General features: G+C 44.2%; 1 protein-coding gene across 1 annotated transcript; it reads left to right on the top strand.

The window, feature by feature from the left end:
• On the top strand, positions 1-3,212 carry LOC142820862 (interleukin-20-like). The gene is made up of 4 exons (XM_075909852.1): positions 1-171; positions 312-377; positions 1,263-1,415; positions 3,123-3,212. Exons 1-4 carry the CDS (start codon positions 16-18, stop codon positions 3,210-3,212), a joined length of 465 nt encoding a protein of 154 aa, XP_075765967.1. The 5' UTR covers positions 1-15.
• Positions 3,213-21,370: the final 18,158 nt, after the last annotated feature.

The following is a 21,370-nucleotide window of genomic DNA, read 5'->3' as shown; positions in this document are numbered from 1 at the left end:
GTAATCTGCAGGAGAATGAAAGGTACCTGCTTCTTCTGTCTCCTCTCCACTGCACTTTTGATATGTCTGAAACCCACCACCAGCCTCCGAAGACTCCACTTGGGCCAATGTGTGATCTCTGTGAACATCCATGAAATAAGGCACAGCTTTAGAGCCATTAAAGACATGATTGTAAGTATGGACTATTTGGAAACCCACCTATCGCTGTAACTCTGAATCATGCTGATCTATTGAAAGATCCCTCATAAAAGCAAACCTTCACTCAGTGATATCTGTCTGATTTGTTTTTTTTCTTTTCCCCTCTTGTTCAGCAATCTAAAGATGAACATACAGACATCAGACTTTTACACCAATCATATTCTTTGCAAGACACTGAGGTATGTACAATATCTATCCACTGGCCAAGGGAGTATGGAGAGGGGGAAGATGGAATTTGAGGGGTAACAGCCCTTGTAAGAGGGTCTGCTTGGATTCTTCTCCACACCCTGTTGCTTAGTTTTGATTTGCACCTTCTTTGATGCTCAAACCTCCCTGTCTAGCTGCAACACCTCTCCCCTCCCTCTCGCAGCTCTGCTTAGAATCCATTAAGGATCCAGCCCAAATAGCCATAAAGGAGTAAGGTGCATGGATATTACAGAAAAGGGCAGCAGTTTAAAACCCCAACCAGTACTGAGAACCTGGTGTACTTTGTGCTGTACTATTGTGCTCATTTGAGCTATCCTTTCAAAGGAATAACCCTGTTAGTTTGCTTGAGCAAAAAACAACAAGGAGTCCTGAGGCACCTTCAAGATTAACACATTTATTTGGGCATCAGCTTTTGTGGGCAGGAGTTCCCTTCATGCCTCTGACCAAGTGAGCTCCCACCTACAAAAACTGATGCCCAAATAAATGTATTGGTCTTTAAGGTGCATTAGGACTCCATGTTGCTATTTGTGCTTTAGTGACTTTAGTCATATAAATAGTCATATTGAAGTCAAAGGTCTGCTCATGTGAGTAGAGTATGTGGGTGAGGGTCTAGGACCAGAGCCTTGGATTATAAATTCTTCAGGGAAGGAATTTAAGGCAAAGTTCACTGAGAATAAGAGTCATACATGTGGAGAGGGCCAATATATGACTAAGGCACCATTGAAATCCCTGCATAGCAGGGATGAATTCCATCCATACACTAAGGTGTCACGTAGACAGCTGGTTACATAATACATGACTTCTTGATTTTTACAAGGATTTTTGCTGTATGTACTGAGCTGATTTTTTTTTTGTAGCCCATGGACAGGTGTTGTTTCCTTCGTCACTTGTTACGATTTTACCTGACTACCGTTTTCAGCCACTGCAAAGTATCCAGTTCCCCCATCATCAGGAAGGTCAGCAGGATAGCCAACACCTTTCTCAGCATTAAGAAGGACCTGCGACTCTGTGTAAGTCAGAGGGAAAGGGGCAAATTCTGCTCACCGTGTAAATGTGGAGAAAAGCCACTGCAGTGAATAGAATCACTCTGGATTTACACCGAGGTAACAGACCAGAATCTGTCCAGGAATATAAAGGAACGAGTTATAATTATGAGCTAGATTCTGCCCCTGTTACTTGCCTTGAGTAGTTCCTTACTCTGGGAGGAATCCCATGGGATTACTGGAGAAGTAAGGTGCTATTCAGTGTTAGTAAGAATAGCAGAACTGAGCCCTATGTCTATAATGAGGTATTATTCATGTCTGCGTATCTGTCATTAATTGCCTTGCTTTTATCCCTCTCCAGCATCAAGTTAGCATGTGCCACTGCAGAGAGGATGTGAAGCATAAATATGGACTAATCATGAGCCAGTATGAAAAGGTAAATCACTATTTGCTTTCTGATGTAGCTAATGGCTATGCAGAGAGTGTCTCATGCGGGAGGCAGACAACTGGTTTTAGAATGTGACAGCTGAAGTGACACTGACTTGGGATGCTCTCTTTTCTCTACCCGAAGGAAAGCGCCCTTTGAGAATCTTACTTTGCGGCTTTCGGGTGCTGTAACGATTCTGGGTTGTGTCCAAAGGTCCTCAGGGCTGTCAATGCATTGAGTTCCTCTAGGTGGCATCCACAGACTCCTCACAGAAACTTACCTTCCCCCCTCACCCCGACTGTTCTAAAATTTGATTTATCAATTTCACATGTGTTCATTTTTTTTTATTGTATCACTTTGGTATATATGGTTGTGCCAATTTTCTTCCACATATTGATCTGAGGAAGTCGGTCTGGCCCACGAAAGCTCATCACCTAATAAACCATCTTGTTAGTCTTTAAAGTCCTACATAGTCCTGTTTTTTGTTTCAGCTACACCAGACTAACATGGCTGCATCTCTATCACTATTCCTCTAAGCAGTGTGTGTTGTCTGGACCTCTGAGCTCCCTGTTGCCCAGGACCATTGTCAGGATTTCTGGGCCCCTACGCAGTGCTATTAAACTGATGCCCAATGGCAGCAGGGGTGTGTGTGATTTTTTTTTTAGAGATGTGATTTTATAACAATACACTAATGAAATATTTTAAACTAAGGTCCTGCCTACTCACACAGTAAGGGTACATCTACACTTGCTCCTTGTTCGAGCTAGGGATGCAAATGTAGCCGACCGAAATTGCCCGTGAAGCGGGGATTTAAATATCCCGCACTTCATTAGCATAATATCTCGCCCACGCGTTATTCCACTCAGCAGCTGATTCGAACCAGGAAGTGCGCTCCAGGATGTTAGTTCGAATCAAACTCCTTGGTTCGAACTAACATTACTCCTCAAAAAATGAGTACCGCACCTGGTAGGGAAAACCTTTGTTGCTTTGAGCTCTGCCTACCAACTCCAGTCATCAAACAGGCTGGCACTGACATTAATGCCCAAATCAAAACCGAGAAGGAGATGAACCAAATGCCCAAGGTTGAGTCTGAGGATGGGGAAGGACTGAGAGCCTGGGTGTGAGTTACGGTCACCATTTGCCAGAGTGGCACCTGAGAGATACAGTGCTGAATACTTATTACTGTCTTGGTTGCAGACACTGGTTCTGGGGCATTGATAGAAAACCAAAAGGCCCTTTAAAAATGTGCTTCTGTTATTGCAACCGAACTAGCTGTTTAGCAAGCAATTCTCTGCATTCCCTTTCAGATGGATGTTCACTCTGCAGGTCTGAAAGCTCTTGGGGAGCTGGATATCCTACTGGACTGGATGGACAAGGCTGATGGGACAGAAATCTAGAACTGCCATCCTGCCGAGCCACCCATCTCGCCACCTGAGGATGAGCAAGACAGAGGATGGGGCCCTAAATCAGGCTTTCCAAAGAGTTCTTCTGGGCTTGAATTCTTGCTTTCATTGCAGTTGGTGGAATTGAAACTGAAGACTTCAGTAGGAACAGGATGGGTCATTTCATCTGCAGAGGTAGGGTGCCCAGCACATCACAGGAGGAGGCACTCAGCACCCTGCAGAATCAAACCCAGCACCTCCAGTCCAACAAAACACCTGAGCAGCTGTGCAACTTGAAACATGTAAATCATCCCAGGGAAATCCTCTGTGCTCCTGTTTCAGAGTTTGACAAGACAAGCACAGCCCAGATGTTTCACCCTCCCGTCTAATTAAGCTGCATGGCCCAGTCCTTTTTTTTTTGGCCCTATTTTTATCATGCTTTGCACGTGTCTCTTATCATTTCTTGTGTCTGAAAAATATTTTCTATGATGCCGATTTTCCCCCAATTTGCATTATGTATTTATTTATTTGTGTATTTATTTATTTATTTAATATTTATTTTATTAATGTTATTTATTGGCCCACCACCTTTTTATTGTTCTGGGCTAAATTTATATACAAGATATCTTTAACTTATTGTTAAACCCAGTAAGCACTGTGTGCTCCCTAGGTGTGTGACGTTTGTGGGGCATTGGAAAACTGTAAATTGTATGAACCCCTCACACTTTTTTTTTTTTTATAAATAAAAAGCACTGGAATGACGACATGGTGCCTAGTCTGTGTGTGAAAATGTTCCTTGGCCAAATCCCCCACAATAACACAGCTGATTAATAGCAGCATGTGATGCTGTAGAGCCTTCCATTCAAAGAGGTCAGAGCACTTGACAAACAGAAAAGAATGATGCATATTGAGAGACCTGTTTAGGGAAGGTAAGAGTATCCCCTTTTTGCAGGTGAGGAAATAGAGGCAGAAGAGTGGTGTGCCTGTCTCTAAAGCGGGGGTCTCAAAACAGGGGGGCTGGCAAGTGCCACATGTCTGCAGTGGTCGGAGCCCCCCGGATTTCCCACAGCAGCAGGAGTTGTGAGGAAATGGAGTGCACTGGGGGAGTTCTACACTCTGCTTCCCTGCCACTGTCGGGTGTGTGGGAGTGTGGGTGCGTGAGTGGGGGGACTGCTGCCGCCTTGCAGTGCCAGGCACCCGGTGAACCCCTAAGCTGCGTCCTCGTGGACGGGGTGCCGTGGGGAGGGAGAGAGTGGGGAGGTGGCAGGCAGGGCCAGATTAAGATATGCTGCGGTGCTACACTATGACAAGTTTGAGAGGCCCCATAGCATTACCAAAAAAAGTGCATTGCTCTAACTCAGTGGTCACCAACCAATAGATCGGGATCTACTGGTAGATCTTGGAGCCTCTGACAGGTGATCCCGACAGGTTTGGCCGGGAGGCTGTCAGGCGCTGGCTCTTGCTCAGCCCCGCTCAGCACTGCCGTGCTGCTCCTGCCCTCTGCCTTGGAGCGGCCCCCCACCCCAGGCTCAGGAGCCTCTTGTTTGCTATGCAGGGCCCAAGAAGAAGAGGCGGGGGTGCTGATGTCAGAGTGCCCCTCCCTTCACCCTGTACCCCATCTCCACAGAGCAGAGGGGGCAGGGATGGAGACAGTTTGCTGGCTGCTTTTGGGAGAGGTGCAGGGCCAGGGTAGAGGGGAGCCTGCCTTAGTCCCTTGCACCACCACCCAGAAGCCACCTATGGTAAGCGGTGCCCAGCTGGAACCTGCATTCCAAACGCCAGCCCCAGTCCTGAACCCCTCCTGCCCCCCAAACCTCTGCCCTAGCCGAGTCTCCCTCCCAGAGCCTGCAGTCTGAACCCCTCCTGCACCTCCACCCACTGCCCCAGGCTCAGCTCAGAACCCCTCCCACACTCCAAATCTTTTAGCCCAAGATCAATGTCTGCATCCCCCTCCCAGGAACCTCAGCCCTCTGCCCCCAGCCTGATAAAAGTGAGTGAGGTGGAGGAGAGAGGATGGAATGAGAAGGGGCGGGAAGGAGGCAGGGCAAGGGTGTTTGGGTTTGAGGTGGATCCTGGATAGCAAGTAATTCAAAAAGTGATCTCGTGCTTAGAAAGGTTGAAGACCCTGCTCCAACTAGAAGGACAATGAAAATAGAGATAGAAATGTAGCCGTGTTAGTCTGGGGTAGTTGAAGCAAAATGCAGGACAATGTAGCACTTTAAAGACTAACAAGATGGTTTATTAGATGATGAGCTTTCGTGGGCCAGACCCACTTCCTCAGATCTGAGGTTTTTGATCTGAGGAAGTGGGTCTGGCCCACGAAAGCTCATCATCTAATAAACCATCTTGTTAGTCTTTAAAGTGCTACATTGTCCTGCATTTTGCTTCAATGAAAATAGAAAGAGTAAAGTTTGATATTTGGATATATACTGGTACTTAGGCGAGCGTGCAACTGAAAACTAATCATTGTGTTGTATTTAGAGGCCCCTCATAATCTGAGGTCTGAAGCTGTAGCTCACTCAGCTTGTGCAGAAATCCAGCACTTATGGCAGGAAGGGGCGGGATTTGGGGGGAACGGTAATGGACAGCTACTCCTCCCCTCACCTGCTGGGTGTCTTGGGCTGGATTGCACAGCCTGGGAATCTGAGACCCCTGGTCTAAAGTCGTACAAGAAGGTTCTGGCAGTGCTGGAAGAAGAACCCAGGTGTTCTAAACTTCATTCATTGTTTTTATAAACTCATCCGTTAGCCTCCCCCAAGTGTCTCTCCTCCCGTTCTTATCTAATCAGTCAAGGAGTGGCTGCTGTCACCCTCAGCCTAAAGAAATAGCACGGAGATCGGGCTAGGCATTCACGTGCTTCCATCACTGTGGTGTCCGAGTGCCTTCCTTCAGTAATGCTTTAATAAATGAGGCAAGATGAACCACATTTTATTTATTGAGAATGTCCATGAGTGCATGCTTCCTTTGCAGCCCATAGGAATTTTCTGGTTTCAGGCCTGAGGTAAGTAGGTGTAGCCGATTAGCATGGGCATTCTGCCAGAGCGCGCGTGTCATTTATGTTCCCGGTATCACTGTAATCTGAATGTTTAGGATGTTGAAATTTCCCCTGCTGGACTTGTCCCAGGCTGGAAAGTTCAGCTCAGGGGAGGGAGATGTATTTAGGGTTTGGATTTGGCTCATTTAGGTCTGCAGAGGAAAAGTTCCACCTCAAAAAACATCGTGGCTGTGTCTACATTGGCACCCCTTTCCGGAAAAGGGATGCTAATGAGACACTTCAGAATTACAAATTCCGCGGGGGATTTAAATATCCCCTGTGGCATTTGCATGAACATGGCTGCCGCTTTTTTCCGGCTCGGGGTTTTGCCGGAGAAAAGCGCCAGCCTGTAGGAATAAGGGATCTTCCGGAAAAGGGCTTATTTTCTGCAAGATTTTTTTATCATGATTCTTATAATTTTTATATTGGCTCCCACTTTTTTAAAGTGTTTTTCTTAAAGTCCTAGCTGCTGGAATCATACTATTGCATGAGATTCTCAGCTTTCATTAAAAAAAAAGTTTCTTGACTGACTAGAGGGAAAGAATAAAGCAAGTGCAACCTAACTGCAGAAAAGCCAGAAGACAAATAAAAATATCTATCTATCTATCTATCTATCTATCTATCTATCTATCTATCTATCTATCTATCTATCTATCTATCTATCTATCATTTTTTTTAAAAAAAAACTTATTTTTAAACTCTCATAGAATCATAGAACACTATGGTCATCAAGTCCAGTCCCCTGCCCTCATGGCAGGGCCAAGCACCGTCTAGATCACCCCGATAGATGTCTATCTAATCTGCTCTGAAATATCTCCAGAACTGGAGATTTCACAACCTCCCTGGGCAATTTATTCCAGGGTTTAACCACCCTGACAGGTAGGAAGTTTTTCCTAATGTCCAACCCAAACCTCCTTTGCTGCAATTTAAGCCCATTGCTTCTTGTTCTATCCTCAGAGGCCAAGGAGAATTTTTGAGGGGTTGGAATCAACTGGGATTTTAGACTCATTGGATCTGGCAACATTGTTAATTGTTAAGAGACTCTATACAACCAACCACAGGAGCATGTAGACATGACTTTACTAATTAATACACTGCAGTCACTGAAGCCTTTGGAAAGAGCTCAATGCCTCCACCACCAGCCTTGGGGATTGCCCCATTATTAACGTGCTGAGGTTCATATGAGCCTCTCTTTCATGCCCTGCTCCTCTTCCCACAATGCCTCACTCTTTGTGGCCTGATAAAGTGTCTTCCAGACTTCAGGACAATCCTAGTCATCATAATCTACCCCACCTCCACTGCTACATTGGTTGGCCTGCTGCTGACAATGGCAGTTTCTACAGAAGTGGTTTTCAGTGGCTCTTCCTTACAGGAGCAGTGAGGAGGATAAGAAATCACTTGAGGAAGAGACTGTTTTCCAGAGTTGTGTAACCCTATCCATGACATATGGTAAGCTCTCCAAGTCATTAAACAGATGTTTCCTATTGCTTGTGATTTCATCTATGTCAGCATTTAGGCAATACTGCCTCTTCACATACATGTTGGGTCTTTGTAGCAGGTGCTATTAGATTTTTAACTGGAACCGATTAAATTGTTTTGCCGTGAAGAGGGCCTTTCTCCCTGCTTTCAAACTGACTCTGATTTCTGAGGATGCTTTTTGGAAAATCATGGAAGACAGGAGAGATTCCAGAAGACTGGAAAAGGGCAAATATAGTGCCCATCTATAAAAAGGGAAATAAGAACAACCCAGGAAACTACAGACCAGTCAGTTTAACTTCTGTGCCAGGAAAGATAATGGAGCAAGTAATTAAGGAAATCATCTGTAAACTCTTGGAATGTGGCAAGCCTGTTTCTTGTCCATGCCTAGAGCACCTACAATATAAACAGCACAATAATTTAAGATGCATAGGTAACTGTAAATATTAAGGACATTGCAAACAGGATCTCATGCCCAAATCAGAAAGGAAACACAACATGCAAGATCTTTTCAACTGTTTTCAGGATGCCTCTGCTCATATTTTGCCTCAAAAACCTCCTCATTCTCTTTTTTTTTTTTGGACAAAAAGTTCATGTAATTATTCTGGAGAGGTCGCATTTCTATCCACCATAGCTCACTTCCATCCCCCCACTGTGGTATACAGACTCTATCCAACCCAGCTTTTCACACAAGGGATGCAGGCCTGCAGCCCTTACTCACAAAATAATTTGCACTTTTGTTACTAGCCGCATTCATTGCCTGGTGCTGTCTTCACTAAGACCGTGGAATTGGCTAAAAACTATTAATAAGAATAAGGGTTTTAAGGTGGGGCCTTCTCCTTTGCTAGATATTACTGGCATTGTGGCAATTATCTCTGAAGTTAGAATCAAAAGGTTATAAAAATAGTTTAAAGAAAAAGATCATACAATGCTGCCACCTAATGGCAATCCTGATGTTGCCACAATTCAAGCAGAAAATTTGTTAGTATGTGCAGACTGTGCGCTCAGACGAGAACACAGGTCCAACTTTTGCTCCCCTTTCCCACATTGGAACTCCATAAATATTCAGCTCATCACTGGTGTAATGGAAAGTTGGATCTGGCTCTGCTTCAGGCTAGCCAGGTATTTAGGCATTTAAAGATGCAGAGAAACACAGAGTGGGATTTTCAAAAGCTCCTAAGCTGGGTAGGTGCTTAACACTGTGGCTTGCACATGGGACTTGAAACAGCAGATATTATTTTTGCTGTTCATCAAATACACTGCAATGAGATGCCTCACGCCCACTGAAATCAATTGGAGTTAGGTATCTAAGTTGCTTAGGTATTTTTTAAAATCCCAGTAGATGCCTATGTGCAATTTTCTAACTTTTAGCTTTGAAAATCTCACCCTTACTATATGTAGCATTGACCTTGTCTCACATTAATTTATGCATTTCTTTTAACTGCACATTTTATTCACAATATGTTGCAGGTCAGTTTTACTTCTGATGCTTTTCCTTTTCAACAAAAAAGTTGGTCCTGGACCAGAGGACATCAGGTGATAGCAGGTAGGAGATTGTGAATTTGTTCAGCTAAGGGCAGATTTGTGTTACATTGGTTTGAAGATGTTTGCATGGTCACTGCCTAGGCTGGTTCCATCCTGGAGATAAGCAGAAGTGTCATTGGCTAGTGTTAAATGAACACAAAAATGCACTTAATATCTAGATAGTTAGTACATTTTTAATATAATCATTACATCTGATTTTCTGGTCCCCTAAACCAGGGGTGAGGAACCTAAGGCCTGGGGGCTGGATTCAGCCCTTGGCTTGCCTGAATCTGGGCCCTGAGGCCCAGGCTCCCCCCCACCACCACCACTGGGGAGTCAGCGCCAGTGCTCCAGCCTCCTTGCTCCCTCGCCCCCCATCGCTGTGGCATCCCTCGCAGGCCTGGAGTGCCAGCGCTGGCTGCCACCTGTGGGGGGAGAAGCCCCAAGCCTCGTGGGCAGGAGTCAGGCAAGACAGAGCTGGATCTGATCCTGGCAGGGGGAGGAACCTGCTTCTCTTCCCCCTGGTTTCCTGGAGGCTTTTCCTCACACAAAATCTACTAGCCCAAATCCCCCCAGGCTCTGGTGTGAGAGGGGAATGTGGGGGTGTGTCATTCTCCTCAGTTAGAATCCATGTCGGTGCAGGGCCGGCTCGAGCCATTCCTGCGCCCCAGGCAGCGGGTGTGCAGGGCATGCGTGGCCCCACCCCCCGGTACACTGCGCACCTTACAGTTGCCATCAGGCACCCCCCATAGGTTGGCACCCCGGGCAGCTGCCCAGCTAGCCCCCTGCCCCTCCATCCAGCCCTGTGTCAGTGAGGTTTTTTTTTCTGCTTCTCATTTTTGTGCAGGCCCCGACTGATTTTTCTGTGGGTCAGCAGCCCCTCCCCGCAAAAGGTTCCCCACCCCAAACGATCCTTTTACTTCTTCAAATAGTTTCTGATACCAGGCAGGACTCTGCCTGGGGTTATACTGTATTTAACCAGTCTTGTCACCATCAGGTCTCTGCGTTCTTGCTTCCAGACGTCTCACTGACAGGATGCTGTACGACAGTGTCTCACCCCAGATTGTGTGTGTTCTCCCATGTGCTTTGAGCTCACTTCCAAGAGTCGGTGTTCAGCCTGAGGGAGGCTTTCAAGGATTATATTCGGGGCATGTTTCCTGTTTTCAAGTAAGAGCAAAAAAAAAAAACCATGAATGGGCTGGTGACTTAATGACGTGCCATCACTTCATCTTCAGGTAAAGCTGCCTGTCACATAATAAATCAAGATCAGGCTCCTGGTCCCACAGACCTTGAAAATAGTCCCAATAGCCGCAGTGGGACTATTTCTATAAGGGCTGATCCAATGGAAAGTGAGTTTTCCTATTGTCTTCAATGGGTTTTGTATCAGCTAAGCATGGAGTGCTGGATTGGGCTACATATCTTGGAAGGTCACACATTCATAATCATAACTGAATTCCTTTCCAGGAGGCAATACACTTAATTTCAATGTATGTGCATTAACAGCATTCACCAGGTAAAGTTTAGTCAATCCATTAGGAAGAGGGATGGTGTTGGGGCAGACACACATGTCTGGGAGTCAGTCAGCAGATCTGGTTTCAGTTCCTATTTGCTCAGCTTTGCATGAGTTGAAGTGATCTGGGATGAAAACCTGTGCATGGAGCAGGGACAAGAACCTGGCTCTTTGACAGCCCGGGTCGGCATTCTAACCCCATCAGGTTGCAGAATCCATGCCCTTGGGTTTTCATTCCAATGCTGATCAAAAGCAAAGTTAGAAACTTGTAACAAAACAGAATTGTTGCTCCCTGTCTAGCCCCAGAAGCTCTAGATAGAGACCAAATTGTTAAGCAATTGTTCAAAAGACTGGATAGTGTCATATGCCTTTTTATCATATGTAATGAGATCACATTGTGACGGAAACTTTGGGGTGCAGCCTGGGACTGTGGGATCTCTCTGCCCCTTAGCTCTCCAGTCTGGGCTGTCTCTCACAATGCTTTGCTAGGGACAAGCAGCAAACCCCTTCAGGAACTATGATCACTCAGCACAATCACTTGTGGAGCCCCATGCCCAGCTAGATTGTATGCATGCTCCTAAAACCACTCATGAATCCCACAGAGAAAGGCACCAGCCAACCCCGCAGCTCCCAGCGCTGTACCTCAGCAATATACCATCTTGCAGTGCTGAAGATGAGCAGTGGTTCACCACTTATATATTAATTGGTTCACCACTTATGTACACCAGCCTTTATAAAACTCTTGAGCAAATTTACCAGGCATTTCAGGCAAACTCACTTCTAAAGATAAACAGTAAAACAAATTTATTGAGTACACAAGATAGATTTTAAGTGACTCTTTAGTGTTAGGCAACAAGTCAGAGGGGTGACACCTGCTACTTTGACCTCTGCAAGTCGATCGTTTGACGTTTCAGCTCTCAGTGAGGGAACCTCACAGCTAGTGCAAGCTGGGGTGTCTCTTCCCCAGAAACACTGTTCCGGAGTAGGTCTAAGGGAGCATCTATGATGCACCGTTATTTCAAGATAACAAGCATTATTTCAAAATAACAGTGCGAGCATCTACATAGCTATTCCGTTATTTTGAAGTAATTTTGAAATAATGGACTGCTTATTCCTAAATCTGTAAACCTCATTCTATGAGGAATAATGCCTATTCCAAAATAGCTATTTCGAAATAAGGCGTGTGTAGACACGCCACTTCTGCTATTTCAAAATAGCCCCTTACCAGGGCCATTCTAAGTTATTCCTCCCCAGTGCCTCTTGGGGCTCTAAATTGAGATAACACATCTACATTAGGGAAGCCTGCCTTGAACTGATTTTGAGGCTTCCCTGCAGTGTAGATGTGCTATTTCAAAATAAGCTATTTCAGAATAACTATTCTGGAATAGCTTATTTCAAAATAAGCATGCAGTGTAGATGAACCCTAAACACTTAGATCTGATTATCAGTGATTTCAGCACTAAACAAAGACTCTCTATGGTACCTAATCAGTTCTGTGCTTGTGATGCTTAGGCAGACTACCAAGCAAAACACGCCACTTCTGCTGTGTAAGCGGCGAGGAGTCCTGTGGCACCTTATAGACTAAGTGAAGTGTTGGAGCATAAGCTTTCGTGGGCAAAGACTCACTTCGTCAGAGGCATGTATAAGTATACAGGCCAGAATCAGGCTGGAGATGACAAGGTGGATCCAATCAAGGAGGATGAGGCCCACTTCTAGTAGCTGATCTGGAGGTGTGAATTCCAAGAGAGGAGAAGCTGCTTTTGTAGTTAGCAAGCCTAACTACAGCAAAAATCTGTAGGGGAACACTTCAATCTCCCTGGACACACAATTGCAGATCTAAAGGTAGCCATCCTGCAGCAAAAAAACTTCAGGACCAGACTTCAAAGAGAAACTGCTGAGCTACAGTTCATCTTCAAGTTTGACACAATCAACTCTGGATTAAACAGACTGTGAATGGCTCGCTAACTACAAAAGCAACTTCTCCACAGGACTCCTCGCCGCTTCTGCAGATTCATACTAACACGGCTATCCCTCTGACACTTGACAGCTGTGTAACTAGTTGACAACGAGGGGCAGGAGTTGGGGAAATTTTTTTGGGTACACCTTCCATATTGGGTGAGGGGTGGGAAAATCTCTGGGCTTTATGGAAGCAAGTAATTGAATTGTAGCTCCTGTGCTAGTCAACAGCTGGTGATTTCTTTTTAGCTCCCACCTAGGTGTTGGTTACTACTATTGTCATTGTCTCTAGAAAGCTAGTATCTGGGCACCTCCCAAACCCACAACTTATTTCAGTGACAGCCTTACAACATATCCTCATAACATCACATGCTTTATTTTTTTTAAGGGTATGGTCTACTGAAAGTCCTTTGCTATCACTGGTTAAACGAGGTGAGTAATTTAATGGGAAATGTCCAAGGAAGTTGTGCTGGTGGCTCATTAATTGGTGCTTTCTCTATATTAATATGAAAAAAATCTTCCAGCAGATCATAACTGATGTAAAGTCTTTCAACCGAGCATAACCTTTCCTCTGATACCTTATATGGTCCGCCTTATATGCGATATCACAATTATATGTAAAGGAGGAATATAGAGATTACAGGGTGGTCCCCCTAGAGATAGCGTATCACACACACTGAATATGTATGTGTCACACATATATGTAGTGTGAGTCCATGTTCTGTGTTGTTTAGATTAGTGGTGGGCAAGCTACAGCCTGAGGGTCACCTGTGGTCCATCAGGGTTCTATATGTGGCCTATGAGATGTTTTGTTTATTATTGCCCATTGCTCCGGTTGCCAGATTCCACTGGTTTCTGTCCATGCTGTTTTTTCCCTATCAGCATACCAAAGTGACATGCACGTAAAGCAAGGGGCATGTGATGGGAGGTGGGTGCTGATTGCTCACCACGCTGACTGTGAGAGCCAGGTGCTTCCTCTGCAACCAATCACAGCGCTGCTCCGGTTCAATCCACACACCCTCCAAATTCTAGGTATGCATGCACAGTTAGAAAAACTGCCCTATCCCAGGAGACCATCTTGCATCCGGTCTACTGGGAAGGAGGAGGCCGCTCATGTGCCCCATTCACTAGCTTAGGTTGCCCGTCACTGCTTTAGATGAGGGATTTGTTCTGGAGGTGACCTGTACATTTTCATGTTTCTCAGTTTCTCCCATCTGAAAAAAACCCACTTTGCTTCCTTGGGATGTTGTAATAAACTCCCATTTATAAAGTACTTAGGCTTGGGAGAGGGAACCCAAATATATGTTGTTTTTCATTTAATTTGGAATCTAGACTCATTTTTTGTCCTTGATGAAATGAAAACCCAAGCAATTTTCATTGGAGGTGAGCAAAATGTTTTCAATGTGGTTTTAAAATGACATTTCAAAATGAAGCTGTTTGTTTGGAAGTGAAATGTCAAAATGCTTGATGTAGAAAATACAGAAACAAATTGTTTTGGCTTTTAAAAAAAATCATGTGTTTTGTTTGGCTGAAATTACTCACCAAATTTGATCCACATTTGTGAATAGTTTCTGTTGTCACTAAATTGCATTTTTAGGGACTTTATTATTCAAAGAAAAAATGTGAAACAGCTCTTGAGAACTGTACTCTCTGGTAATATAACTTCCCTTTGCTTTCAGTGTAATTACATGTGTTTTATTTGCCTGCAGGTTCTTTGGTGTTCTGCTTCCATCCTATGTCAAATGCTAGGCAATGGTTAAAAGAGGTGAGTAATTTAACTGGAAATGTCCAAGGATGTCGTGGTGGTGGTTCTGTACCTGGCACTTTTTCTTTTGAATCCATGCTTAGCCAGTGACCGAACTTAGGGCTAGATAATGTGCCATATTTCACATAAGATGGAAAACAGATTTCGGCACTTATTATGGACTGTTGCATTGATTGAACTGTGCTCTCTGGGTAGCCAGGACTGGAATAGCAGGGCATGCTGCCTGTCAGGAATGAGGTGTATTGATAGTCATTTGTGGGGATCCAAGCCTTGGAAACAGAGATGGGGCTGCCTTTCAGAGCTGAGATACACTGGCAGCAATGTTCCCTTTAATCATTAGAGATTAAAGAAGCATGGGAAATAAGCAGGAAGAACTGGAAGTGTTAATAAGTAAGTACAATTATGACATTGTTGGCATCACAGAAACTTGGTGGAATAATACACATGATTGGAATGTTTCTACAGAAGGGTACAGCTTGCTCAAGAAGGATAGACAGGGAAAAAAGGAGGAGGTATAGCCTTATACATTAAAAATGAATACACTTGGAGTGAGGTGGAGATGGACATAGGAGACGGAAGCGTTGAGAGTCTCTGGGTTAGGCTAAAAGGGATTAAAAACAAAGGTGATGTCATGCTGGGAGTCTACTACAGGCCACCTACCCAGGTGGAAGAAGTGGATGAGGCTTTTTTCAAACAACTAACAAAATCATCCAAAGCCCTAGATTTGGTGGTGATGGGGGACTTCAACTATCCAGATATATGTTGGGAATATAAGTCACCAGGGCCTGATGAAATTCATCCTAGAATACTCAAGGAGTTAATAGAGGAGGTATCTGAACCTCTAGCTATCATCTGTGGAAAATCATGGGAGACAGGAGAGATTCCAGAAGACTGGAAAAGGGCAAATATAGTGCCCATCTATAAAAAAGGAAATAAGAACAACCTAGGAAACAACAGACCAGTTAGTTTAACTTCGGTGCCAGGGAAGCTAGTGGAGAAAGTAATTAAGGAAATCATCTGTAAACTCTTGGAATGTGGCAAGGTGATAAGGAACAGCCAGCATGGATTTGTAAAGAACTGGCTCTGTTCGATATCTTCATCAATGATTTAGATATTGATATAGAAAGTTTGCAGATGATATCAAGCTTGGCGGGGTTGCGACTAATCTGGAGGATAGGGTCGTAATTCAAAATGACCTGGACAAATTGGAGAAATGGTCTGAGGTAAATAGGATGAAGTTTAATAAAGACAAATGCAAAGTGCTCCACTTAGGAAGGAACAATCAGTTTCATGCATACAGAATGGGAAGCGACTATCTGGGAAGGAGTACGACAGAAAGAGATCTAGGGGTTATAGTGGACCACAAGTTGAATATGAGTCAGCAGTGTGATGCTGTTGCAAAGAAAGCAAACATGATTCTGGGATGCATTAACAGGTGTGTTGTGAGCAAGACAGGAGAAGTCATTCTTCCGCTCTACTCTGCACTGGTTAGGCCTCAGTTGGAGTATTGTGTCCAGTTCTGGGCACCACATTTCAAGAAAGATGTGGAGAAATTGGAGAGGGTCCAGAGACGAGCAACGAGAATGATTAAAGGTCTAGAGAACATGACCTATGAGGGAAGGCTCAAGGAATTGGGTTTGTTTAGTTTAGAAAAGAGAATATTGAGGGGGGACATGTTAGCAGTTTTCAGATATCTAAAAGGGTGTCATAAGAAGAAGGGAGAAAACTTGTTCATCTTGGCCTCTGAGGATAGAACAAGAAGCAATGGGCTTAAACTGCAGCAAGGAAGGGTTATCTGGACATTAGGAAAAAGTTCCGAACTGTCAGGGTAGTCCAACACTGGAATAAATTGCCCAGGGAGGTTGTGGAATCTCCATCTTTGTAGGTTAGATAAATGTCTATCAGGGATGGTCTAGACAGTATTTGGTCCTGCCATGAGGGCAGGGGACTGGACTTGATGACCTCTCGAGGTCCCTTCCAGTCCTAGTGTTCTATGATTCTATGATTTCCATCCATGTGCAGAATAATTTTTCATGTGCATTATGTGTGACTGTGCACCACCAGTAGAAACAAAAAACTTATCTGTGAGCACTCTGCTAATTAGCTGGGAGTCATTTGAATCTCTCCTGAGTGGCCCCCTTCTAGGGAACACTGACTGGCGAGTTGTGTGTGAGGACACACAGACTCTGGTCAGGGCTATCCAACCCTCACTTTCACTAGAATGTAGTTCACTCTCTTTTTCTGGCAGAGTGATACAGCAGAAGAATGGGGACAAGAACAGGGCAGAGAAGGTGAGCAGAAGAGGGAGCAAACTTTTTTGTTTTCCTTCTCAGGAAATCCCCAGCCTGAAGCATTCCCCTCCATCTTCCGTGCTCGCCACTCCCTGGAGGACACTTTCCGTGTACACACCTTTTTCCGTTGCACCAGAGCCATTTGCTCATTTCCAGCAACTCTCTGCAGGTTGGGGCCTGTGCAACACCCTGCCCATTCCGTTCTGTATCTAAGTACACAGTCCATTCACTCCTTTAACAACATGTGAAAACGTAATGAAATAAGAGAAACTGTTCCAAGCAGCAGTCTCCCCATTGAGGAGAAGCATAGGGAACATAAATTTTATACATCATGTTTCTATTGAACAGATTAAATATTGTCACGTTTTTAGCTACATTCAGGATCAGCAGTATTTAATTGAACAGGCTGGCTTCATTGAAGATCTATGGGATTTTATAGGATGAAAACAACAGAGGTCTATAGAATTAGAGTTATTTTAATATTAATGCAGTAGGGATGAAGCCATCAGGGTTTTACAGCAGTGACTAATCTCTGAATACTGGGTGCGTATGTGGTTACCTCATTTCCAAAATGATATTGTGGCATTAGAAAAAGTTAAGAAAAGGGCAGCAAAAATGATTAGGAGTATGGAATGGGTGCCATATGAGGAGAGATAAATAAGACTGGAATTTTTCAGCTTGGAAAAGAGATGACTAAGGAAGGATATGATAGAGGTGTATAAAATCATGAATGATGTGGAAAAAGTGAATAAAGAAGAGTTATTTACTCCTTCCCATAACACAGCTACTGGGGTTGACCAAATGAAATTAATAGGCAGAAGGCTTCAAACAAACAAAAGGAAGTATTTCTTAACACAACACACAGTCAACCTGTGGAACTCCTTGCCAGAGGATGTTGTGAAGGCCAAGACTATAACAGGGTCCAAAAAAGAGCTACATAAATTCCTGGAGGTTAAGTCCATCAATGACTATTAGCCAGGATGGGCAGGGATGCTGTTGCTAGCCTCTGTTTGTCAGAAGCTGGGAATTGACAACAGGGGATGGATCACTTGAACTCCTATATCATTCAGTAGAAAAAGCTAACCTTTCTTTAGGTTTGGGGGAACACTACAGAAGGGATTTAAGTTTTTGTTGCATTCTACAGGATTTTTCCATAAGGGATGGGACAAATTCATCTCTGGTAACATTCTTTTAACTTTCTGATTGTTAAGCTAAATAGACTGAGCTCCCTGAATCTTCCACTGTCAACATGTTTTAAAATCCTTTGTTTATTCTGATGGCTCTTTCTTGAACTCTCACCAATTTTTCCTCATCCTTCTTGGAGGTGGACAACTGAACTGGATGGAATATTACAGTAGCAGTTGCAGCAGTGCTTAAAAAAAAAAGAGCTAATGTAACCTCCCTCCTCTTCCGACTTGGTAGTTGGCTGTTTATGTTACCAAGGTAATAGAGATGTAGCCGTGTTAGTCTAGTCTAGCTGAAACAAAAAAACAGGACTATGTAGCACAATCTTAATGGGTTGTTAACTCCTGTTTTATATTACCAAGGGTCGCATTAGACCTTTGGCCACGCCATAGAAGATCTTCCACCATCACTCCCAAAGTTTTTTTCAGAATCACTCCTACCCCCGATAGCATCTCCCGTCTTATAAGTGTGGCCTATATTCTTTATTCCTGGATGTTCCTAGACAATATGATTGAAAGCTTAGGGGACAGCTAATGTAACTGTGATGTAAAAACAGTGTGACGCTGTTGGGAAAAAAAGCAAACATGATTCTGGGATGCATTAATCAGAGTGTTGAGAGAGAGAGACATGAGAAGTCATTCTTCCGCTCTACTCTGCGTAGATTAGGCCTCAGTTGGAGTATTGTGTCCAGTTCTGGGCCCCACATTTTTGAGAAAGATGTGGAGAAATTGGCGGAAGGTCCAAAGAAGAGCAACAAAAATGATTCAAGGTCTAGAGAACATGAGCTATGAGGGAAGACTGAAAGAACTGGGATTGTTTAGTTTAGAAAAGAGAAGACTGAGAGGGGAGATGAGAGCAGTTTTCAAGTCTCTAAAAGGGTGTTATAAGGAGGAAGGAGAAAAATTGTTCTCCGTTTTAACCTCTCATGATAGGACAAGAAGCAACGGGCTTAAATTGCAGCAAGGGAGGTTTAGGTTGGACATTAGGAAAAACTTCCTACCTGTCAGGGTGGTTAAACACTGGAATAAATTGGAGAAGTTGTGGAATATCTCTCCCTGGTGATATTTAAGAGCAGGTTGGACAGACATCTGTCAGGGATGATTTAGATGGTGCTTTGTCCTGCCGTGAGGGCAGGGGACTGGACTTGACCTCTCGAGGTCCCTTCCAGTTCTAGTGTGCTAGGATTCTATTCTATGATTCTATGACAGCTGCCCTGAGGCCATGAGGGAAGACACATAATTAGTGCTTGAACTATGTTCTCAAGGAAGAGAGTTTTATTCACCGTCCTACTCAGTATGGGCCAGATCCCATCAGTGAGCTGTGGGGCTGACAGCCTTGCCGGCGCCTGGATCTATGTTCCGGGAATGGCTAGGCCCTTAGGTGGAAGGGGACAGGGCCAGAGCAGCACCACTCAGAGTGTGCCATGCTATGCCCTCCCCACCTCATTCCCTCGTCCTGGGAGTCCTCACAGCTGCCCAGAGCGCACAGGGCAGCACTCCATGGGCGATTTAAAGGGCCTGGGATTATGGCTGTCGCTGGTTCTGCAGTGGCAGCTGGAAGCCCAGGCCTTTTTGGATCATCAGGCCCTGGGACATTTACCCCCTCCTTCTGTTCCTTCCTTTGCCTCCTTCCTGCCCCCTGTCAACAGGCCTGCCAATGTGTGGAATAAACTCAAGGATGAATCTGGCCCCATGACTTTCATTCTCAAGGAAGGCTTCAAATCTGGGTCTTAAGGCAGAAATGCCTGTACCCTGACTTTAGAAAAAAAAAAACCTTTCATCGTTGAATGCTGTGTTGTTGTAGCCATATTGGTCTGTTGGTCCAAGGATATTAAAGATCAGGAGGGTGAGCTAATATCTTTTCTTGGACCAACTTCTGTTTTGTTGCCAGTAAAAGATATTTGTTACCTTTCAATTCTTTGGAAGAAAACAGACAAATTATCAGTGGTTGAACAACTTTCTCTCTCTCTTAAATGTAATTAATATTCTTGCATGTTCTTGTAAGTATCTATCTATCTATCTATCTATCTATCTATCTATCTATCTATCTATCTATCTATCTATCTATCTATCTATCTATCTATCTATCTATCTATCTATCTATCTATCCATCCAGACATGATCTCTTCTGTGTGTAAATACACATGCAGACACAGAAATAAAAGCATAGTCCCCTTAATATTTTCTAATACAGTTACAGAGGGTACCATGAATGTAGACTGTTCAAAAGATTATTTTTTTTAAATCATTCCAGAGAATAAGGCTAGACATATCCTCTTCTCTTTTTTTAACTTTATCATAGTCTATCAGATGTATACATGATAAAGACAATGACTCCAGTGGGATGTTGGAATATGAATTTCCCTATCCCACTGTCCAGACACCTCTGCCCCTTGTTTAACATCTCCACCCAAACTTTCACTAGCCGATCAGACTCCAAAACCTCCCACTTGTTCCAGAAAAACTGAGAAACTCACATCCATGCTTTGTTGAAACTATTTCATCAGAACTATTTCCTAACTAGCTTTCTCTACAGACCATCCTGCCTACCTCCCACCTCATTGACAAGATAACAATGTAAACTGGGCTATTTTTAAACCTCTGCCTTGATAAATTGCTTCTTCCTGCCTCTCTACCCTTTTTTGACCTTAGGCCAGGAGCTATGAGAATCATCCATATTGTTAATGGCTTTCGGTGTCTGAGAACCTCAGCACCAGCTGGCCTCAAGAAAAGTGATTTCACTGCGGAACGGCAGTAAATTAGACTGTGGAGCTATACTGATGCAACAGAGGCTTAGGGCTAATAGACTAAAGGTCAGATTTTAGGAAGCTCTGAACACCCAGCATGCTGAAGGGTGAGCTCTTTCAAAAATCTGGCTGCAAGTGTCACAATGAAAGTGACTGGGTGCTAAGCACGTTGGATAATCTTGCCCTAATATGTAAATACCTATTCCTGAGTAATCTCCCCTAATCATAACGGCGTGGAAAGGAAAGGGTTCTCTGTAGGTGTCTGACTGGCTGAGCTCCTGGTGCAATGATTATTGCAGAGTTGCTGGGATGTCATTACACAGTGTAATGAAAGAGGTGTCCAGGTGAGGAGCACCTTGGAGAGGCCATTTTTGTTCATCATTTTAAATCTGAATCAATGAATAGGGGTTCGGGTGCTGGCGGCTTCCCAGCTGCTCGTGGTGCCTCATTTGTTCATCCTTGACTAGGTTGCAGGTGCGGAATATGAACCCATAGAACACTGTTGGAATATAAGAAACTGCACAAGAATGTTAGTTTAGAGCAGGAGATATACCATTTCATAGAGCTGGAAGGGACCTTGAGAGGTCATCAAGTCCAGTCCCCTGCCCTCACGGCAGGGCCAAGTACCATCCCTGACAGATTTGCCCCAGATATCTGAATGGTCCCCTCAAAGACTGAGCTTACAA

This window comes from Pelodiscus sinensis, chromosome 27 (assembly GCF_049634645.1).
Source record: "Pelodiscus sinensis isolate JC-2024 chromosome 27, ASM4963464v1, whole genome shotgun sequence".
Taxonomy (NCBI): Eukaryota; Metazoa; Chordata; order Testudines; family Trionychidae; genus Pelodiscus; species Pelodiscus sinensis.
The sequence above is the reverse complement of the archived record's forward strand: the minus strand, read 5'-3'. Positions and strand labels throughout refer to the sequence as shown.

Bases quoted from the DNA above. Each gene is read 5' to 3' on its own strand.
- LOC142820862 (XM_075909852.1), top strand. From the start codon at position 16: ATGAAAGGTACCTGCTTCTTCTGTCTCCTCTCCACTGCACTTTTGATA. The intron at 172-311 runs GTAAGTATGGAC...CCTCTTGTTCAG, and splicing joins GAGCCATTAAAGACATGATT to CAATCTAAAGATGAACATAC. The intron at 378-1,262 runs GTATGTACAATA...TTTTTTTTGTAG, and splicing joins ATTCTTTGCAAGACACTGAG to CCCATGGACAGGTGTTGTTT.